The following is a 7500-nucleotide window of genomic DNA, read 5'->3' on the forward strand; positions in this document are numbered from 1 at the left end:
AGGTAAGACCACACGCACTAAAGCACTTACACACAAATAAAGGCGATCACGAATAAACACACACGAAGCCACAAACACGCAAAAAACGCACACGAACACATCCATGGTTTACATACGTGTAAACACCCGACGCGCACGCAAGTACAGGGTTACATGCACGGGGAAAAGTATGTGGCACGGGATGGGAAGAAGTGTGTGGAGAGAGGAGAGGAGAGAAGAGAGAGAGAAGAGAGAGAAGAGAGAGAAGAGAGAGAAGAGAGAGAGAGAGAGAGAGAGAGAGAGAGAGAGAGAGAGAGAGAGAGAGAGAGAGAGAGAGAGAGAGAGAGAGAGAGAGAGAGAGAGAGAGAGAAGAGAGAGAGAGAGAGAGAGAGAGAGAGAGAGAGAGAGAGAGAGAGAGAGAGAGAGAGAGAGAGAGAGAGAGAGAGAGAGAATGCAACCACACCGCGCACCCGTCTTACCTTCAAGTTAATCCTGCTCACTTGAGTAGAGAGACACTTGGTGATGTGTGAGTGGTAATCGGGGTCCTCCTTACTCACCGTCTTCATCACTTTCTCAGCTATGTCGAACACTTCTTTGTAGCTCGGCATGCAGTGGCGTGTCACCAGGTCCAGGTAGGAGGCTAAGGTCATCATGTGTTTTTCTGGGTGGGAGTTAGAAAGCGGTAAGGATGGATGTGTGATATATTTTTGTTGTGTGTGTGGATGGGTAGGGGAATATGAGTGTGTGTTTTTTGTGTGTTTGTTTGTTTGTGAGTGTGTGTGTTTGTTTTGTTTGTTTGTTTGAGTGTGTGTGTTGTTTGTGTTTGTTTTGTTTGAGTTGTGTGTGTTTGTGTGTTTGTTTTGTTTGTCTGTTTGTGTGCTTGTGTATGTGTGTGTATGTGTGCGTGTGTGTATGTGTATGTGTATGTGTATGTGTATGTGTGTGTGTGTGTGCGCGTGTCACTATTTCAATCATGCATTTACATTTAGTGGCCACTTTTTGTATGGAACTATTTCAAAATAAAACTATTAATACTGAACATGTAATACATAAACCCTTGTACAGTACACACAAGTAACAGAGCATAAACCCATCAACCGCACGCGAGAGAGAGAGAAAGAGAGAGAGAGAGAGAGAGAGAGAGAGAGAGAGAGAGAGAGAGAGAAGAGATAGAGAAAGAGAAAGAGGAGAAGAGAAAAGAGAGAAGAGAAGAGAAAGAGAGAGAGAAGAGAGAGAGGGAGAGAGAGAGAGAGAGAGGAGAAAGAAAGAGAGAAAAAGAGAAGAGAAAGAGAAAAAGAATGAGAACGAGAAAGAGAAAGAGAAAGAGAAAGAGAATGAGAAAGACAGACAGTCAGAACAGACAAAGAAGATGCATAACGACAACGCAACGCACACGCCATAATCCTCACCATCATCCTGATTCTCCTCCGTGTTGAGCAACAACTGCAGAGGGATGAGCCAGTAAATCTGAGCAACGCAAAACTGCTTCGAATGGACGTCCAGAATGTTGAGCGTCCGTGTCGTTTGGATCATGTGTTCGTCCGTGTCCAAACTCGCGAGGCAGGCTGTGCTGTCGTAGTTCTACAAGGAGAGGAAGCGGGTGTATGAGAGAGAGAGGTAGATTGTGACGTGGTTTACGGGCTGTTTACGGGCTGTGCTGTCGTAGTTCTACAAGGAGAGGAAGCGGGTGTATGAGAGAGAGAGGTAGATTGTGACGTGGTTTACGGGCTGTTTACGGGCTGTGCTGTCGTAGTTCTACAAGGAGAGGAAGCGGGTGTATGAGAGAGAGGTAGATTGTGACGTGGTTTACGGGCTGTGCTGTCGTAGTTCTACAAGGAGAGAAAACGAGTGAGAGAGAGAGAGGTAGATTGTGACGTGGTTTATGGGCTGTGCTGTCGTAGTTCTACAAGCAGAGAAAACGAGTGTGAGAGAGAGAGGTAGACTGTGACGTGGTTTATGGACTCTGTTATCGTAGTTCTGCAGACAGAGAGAGAGAGAGAGAAAGAGAGGGCGTGGCTTGTGGTTTAAAGGCTGTTTTGTTGTCCTAAAAGGGGAGAAAATTAGGGGAGGGGGGGGGAGTAGCATGATGGTCATGATGTTATTAGTCGTTATAATCGTAACGATAATTTTAACACGAGTTTTAATGTTAACGGTGATGGCATTGGCAGTAGTTGGGTTTGTATTCGTAACAATCATTTCGGTAATTGAAATCCTGAAAAGGTAATTTCAGTGAAATGAGTCCTGTGCAGGGAGAAATGCTAACAGTGTTAAATATCACACACAAAAAAGATAATCCTAAAGCAAAATTGTCAAAAAGCTCATCGGGACATGAATAAAAAAAGATCCAGACGACTTAGAAAACAACAAAATAACCACAAACATTCAATAAAAAAAATAGAATCATATAAAAGAAAACAAAATTACCATAAACAAACAAACAAAGAAAAAACACAGAGATGAATTAATAATAAAATAAACAGCACCGCTCCCACCTCGATGACGGCGTGGTCGACAACCTTCCTATTCTTCCCTGTAAAACAAAACAAAAATAACCACATATAAACAAACAAACCAGAGAAAGTACAACAAAAAGACCAATCCCTCCCCACCCCAAAAGAAAAAGATAAATAGAATGAAATAAATAAATAAAATAGACTAAACAGCATCGCTCCCCACCTCGATGACGGCGTGGTCGACAGCCTTCCACTTTCCCTATTAAACAAAACAAACAAAAAATAACCACAAAAAAAACAACCCCCCAAAAAAGATAATAGTAATAAAATAGATAAAATAAAAAATGATAATCATAAAACAGAGTGAACAGCACCGCTCCCCACCTCGATGACGGCGTGGTCGATAACCTTCCAGTTGTTGCTCCGGATGGCCCTGTCCAGATGCTGCGCCTTCATCTCCTTGGCGAGCGTCTTGTCGAAGTTCCTCTTGACCAGCTCCTTCAGGTCGTCCTCCGGCTTGGGCTTCAGCTTGGCGGCTTCCTTCTCCTTCAGGAATTCCCACCAGAAGAAGCGACGGAGTTCTGTGGGCAGCCCGAGGTGGCGCTCGCGGATTCTTCGGGAGGAGAATGTGGGGTTTGTTTAGCGTGTATCATATGCATATATATATATATATATATATATATATATATTATATATATATATATATATATATATATAATATATATATTATATATATATATATATATATATATATATATATATATATATATATATATATATATATATATATATAACACACACACACACACACACTTCCAGATGTGTGTACATGTGTGTGTGTGTGTGTGTGTGTGTGTATTTATCGATGTATCTATCTATCCATCTATTTATCTATCTATTTATCTATATATATTGTTTCCATTCAGATCCATAATTCCATTGCCATATTCTGTTGCTTTCTTTCCAAACAAACTAGTCTTTTTTCGACAAACCAAAAACCTTCTTTTCAAAACACTCCTCTTAAAATACTTAAAATAATCTTATTAAAACATTAAAACTGAAAATGCTCTTAAAACACTTAAAACATTGAAAATACTCTTATCAAAATATTAAAACACTGAAATCCTAAAACACTGAAAATACTCTTATTAAAACAAAAAACACTGAAAATACTCTTATCAAAACACTTAAAAAAACATTCTAAATACTCCTATCAAAACACCTAAAACGCCATAATCGACGCACTTAAAAACTCCATTCCAATGTTTGTTCGTGCTTACTAAAAACTCTTATGATTTCTCTCCTGATCTCTCTCCATGTTAAACGCTTTTACTAAAACTCTTATTTTTCTCTCCCTGACCTCTCTCCATGTTAAACACTCTACTAAAAACTCTATTTTTCTCCGACTCTTCTCCAGTTAAAACACTTACTAAAAACTCATGTTTCTCTCCCTGATCTCTCTCATGTAAACGCTCTTACTAAAAACTCCTATTTCTCTCCTGACTCTTCTCCAGTAAACGCTCTTACTAAAAACTCTATGTTCTCCCTGACTCTTCTCCATGTTAAACGCTTACTAAAAACTCCTTTGTTTTCTCTCCTGACTCTCTCTCCATGTTAAACGCTCTTACTAAAAACTCTATTGTTTTCTCTCCCTGACTCTCTCTCCATGTTAAACGCTCTTACTAAAAACTCCTATTGTTTTCTCTCCCTGACTCTCTCTCCATGTTAAACGCTCTTACTAAAAACTCCTATTGTTTTCTCTCCCTGACTCTCTCTCCATGTTAAACGCTCTTACTAAAAACTCCTATTGTTTTCTCTCCCTGACTCTCTCTCCATGTTAAACGCTCTTACTAAAAACTCCTATTGTTTTCTCTCCCTGACTCTCTCTCCATGTTAAACGCTCTTACTAAAAACTCCTATTGTTTTCTCTCCCTGACTCTCTCTCCATGTTAAACGCTCTTACTAAAAACTCCTATTGTTTTCTCTCCCTGACTCTCTCTCCATGTTAAACGCTCTTACTAAAAACTCCTATTGTTTTCTCTCCCTGACTCTCTCTCCATGTTAAACGCTCTTACTAAAAACTCCTATTGTTTTCTCTCCCTGACTCTCTCTCCATGTTAAACGCTCTTACTAAAAACTCCTATTGTTTTCTCTCCCTGACCTCTCCATGTACTTCCACTTGAGCGCCTCGTCGTGGGCGATGAAGGCGACAAGGGCGCGGCCGGCGATGTCCGAAGGCTTGGTCCCCGCGTTCGTCTTCTGCGCCTTCCGCTTCGCCAGCTCCAGTTCGTCGTCCGTATCGTTGCCTTCGTCGGTGTCGAAGCCGGTGCCAAAGTCGCCATCGCCGCCGCCGCCGTCCTTCGCGTTTCGCTTCCGCTTCTCCTCCTTCTGACGCTCTTTCTCGGCTTCCTGGGGGAGGGGGGGAGGGGGGGAGGAGGGAGGAGGGGGAGGAGGAGGAGGAGGAAGAGGAGGAGGAGGAGGAGGAGGAGGAGGAGGAGAAGAAGAATAAGAAGAATAATAAGAAGGAGAAGAAGGAGGAGGGGGAGGGAGAAAGAGAAGGGGGGGAGGATGTGGGAAGGTGGAGGGGGAGGAGGAGAAGGAGAAGGGCGAGGGAGAAAGAGGGAGGGGAAGATTTAGAAAAGAAAAAATACGAGATAATGTAACCAAGACTGTCTCTAAAACCTTTTCTGACAGAGAAAAAAAAATATTTTCATCACTTGCCTGTATTCTAATCTCACCAACCAATCGTGAGCTCTGTTCCTACTAACCAATCGTGACCAACTAGAGACCACCAACCAATCCTCGCCAACTTACCTAACTAATCCCCACCAATCCCGGCCAATCCACACATCAAGTTATTTCAACCCGATCAGTCCTTGCCTCTTACTCATCAACCAATCCCCATCAACCAATCCCCAACAATCCTTACCTCTTATCCAACCCAATCCCCACCGACTAATCCTTAATCCAACCAACCCATAGCCAAACTATTCCCAAACCAACCAATCCTTATTCCAACAAATCCCAACCCAACCCACCCTCTCCTCCTGGAACATGGCAACAGCCGTGCGTTTCCTCGGCCCCTCCACCCAGCCAATCCGTATGCTAACCAATTCTTATTCTAACCAGCCCTTACCTCCTGGAACATGACAATAGCCGTGTGCTTCCTTAGTCCCTCCCTGAAGCTCGTCCGGACTTCGTGGAGAAAGTGACCCAGTTCGTCGTCCTCTTGGTAGGAGGAGACGTCGTCGGGGTAATCGCAGTCCTGGGGAGGGAGAAGGGAGGGGGGAGGGGGTTTAGAGGGACAGGAAGAGGAGGGTGTGCGTGGTTGTGTGTGTGTGTGTGTGGGTGCGTGGTTGTGGGTGTGTGAGGAGGTGCGTGGTTGCGGGGAGTGGGGTATGTGTAGGTGAGGGGTGGGTGGGAGGATGTGTGTGTGGGGGGATGGGTGTTTGTGTGTGTGTGCTTTCGTTGTGGGGGAGGGTGTGTGTGGGAGGATATGTATAGGAGGGTGAGAGAGAGAGAGAGAGAGAGAGAGAGTGTGTGTGTGTGTGTGTGTGTGTGTGTGTGTGTGTGTGTGTGTGTGTGTGTGTGTGTGTGTGTGTGTGTGTGTGTGTGTGTGTGTGTGTGTGTGTGTGTGTGTGTGTGTGTGTGTGTGTGTGTGTGTGTGTGTGTGTGTGTAGGTTGGTGAGGTGGTAGATGTGGGTGGAGTAGATGGGTGAGTGGGTGGAGTGGTGTGTGTGTGATGAGTTTATTGTGATTTTGTGAATGTGCTGTGATTGTGAATGTACTGTAATGATCGTATGGTTGTGAGTGTACTTTAACTGCGTTACGTCTGTTGGTGTTGAGTTTGTACATGTCTGTCTTGATATACGTCGCGTGTCCCCGGATGTTGTGTAAGATTTAAATATTTTTCTCCTGCCTGATTCTGAAGTAAACTAGAATCTCGTTGAATACTGAACTCTATATAAAAATCATACATAACCGAGCAACAAATAAATAATAAAGAAAATAAATAAAGGTAAAACGCAACTACATTTAAACAGTATCGTCCTTCTTAACAAAAGGAACATCTCCCCCCCCCCATCCCTTGCTCGTTGTTGTGGAGACTGAGGCCCAGTGTAAGGGATCAGCCCAGCCTTGGACCTCAGCCCTCGCCTCAACTAACTTTGCATGGCCTTTTCTTCTCCCCCTTTTCCTTCTCCTTCTCTCCTTCATCCCCTTCTTCTGTCCTTTTATCCTACGCGTTAACTCATTTTTACCCTTTTCGCCAAAATACTTTATCATAATGCTATATGACCTTTGATGTCTAGCATATTTGTTTTATCCATTAACCGTTCTGGGAGTTTACAAACATCGCCTTATGAACCCAAAAGAAAACTTCCTGAGGGCATCACTCCCAATCCCCACCCGATCGCTATATTCTGAATACGCCGCTAGAGACCTTAGCTGTTGACACGGCAGAATTTTTTTCAATAAATAATAAATCTCTCGCGCCCTAACAAGCGCACCAAACCCAGTGACCTTTCCGACGCTGTCCCAAGGTCTGAAGAACTCTCCCCAAGGAGGTCATTGCCGCTGCTTCGCCCCGCTTGCATCCTTGGCCCCCCTGCCAGGCACCCCTTCCGTCCAGTTACGAAGCGATCGATTATCGAACACGCCTGGAATTCGAGCAAAATGTCAAGTTCTAAAACCCATGAAGGTCGAAACTGGTCCATGAATGAAATGTTGGTTTTTTATCATCGCTCGGACTTCCTTCGTCGTCAGTTTGAGTGTCGTCGGCTTGTGATTTACATACAATTGGTTTAGTTACGCAAGTTATGCATGGGTGAAGAGGAAAGGCCAGCATGTCCATTGACGTTTCTGGTTAACAGGATGGCAGGCAGGAACTCTTCACTGGACATTGATGTCAACTTTTTAAAATGTCTTATTCGTATCATTCCTCTCTTTATTTTGTCGATTCATTTATCCTTTTATCTATCTATAGATTTATTAATTAATTCATCGATTTATTAATTTACTTATTTATCTCAATCTCGCTAATAATTTGATATCGTAAGGACCGTCACGC

The 7500-nt window shown here is 43.4% G+C and overlaps 1 protein-coding gene across 2 annotated transcripts in view; it reads right to left on the reverse strand.

Annotated features, from left to right (window-relative positions):
* The window catches only part of LOC119568338, a 58468-nt gene that overhangs the window by 24753 nt on the left and 26215 nt on the right, over positions 1-7500 (reverse strand). For both annotated transcript variants that reach the window (XM_037916795.1, XM_037916801.1), the window contains exons 5-9: positions 5569-5697; positions 4594-4841; positions 2817-3045; positions 1389-1560; positions 459-640 (exon numbers count right to left, since the gene is read on the reverse strand). In XM_037916795.1, coding sequence (XP_037772723.1) covers positions 459-640; positions 1389-1560; positions 2817-3045; positions 4594-4841; positions 5569-5697 — 960 coding nt within the window. The remainder of the gene's footprint in view (positions 1-458; positions 641-1388; positions 1561-2816; positions 3046-4593; positions 4842-5568; positions 5698-7500) is intronic.

The sequence above is a fragment of the Penaeus monodon genome, chromosome 4 (assembly GCF_015228065.2).
Source record: "Penaeus monodon isolate SGIC_2016 chromosome 4, NSTDA_Pmon_1, whole genome shotgun sequence".
In the NCBI taxonomy this organism is placed as follows: domain Eukaryota; kingdom Metazoa; phylum Arthropoda; class Malacostraca; order Decapoda; family Penaeidae; genus Penaeus; species Penaeus monodon.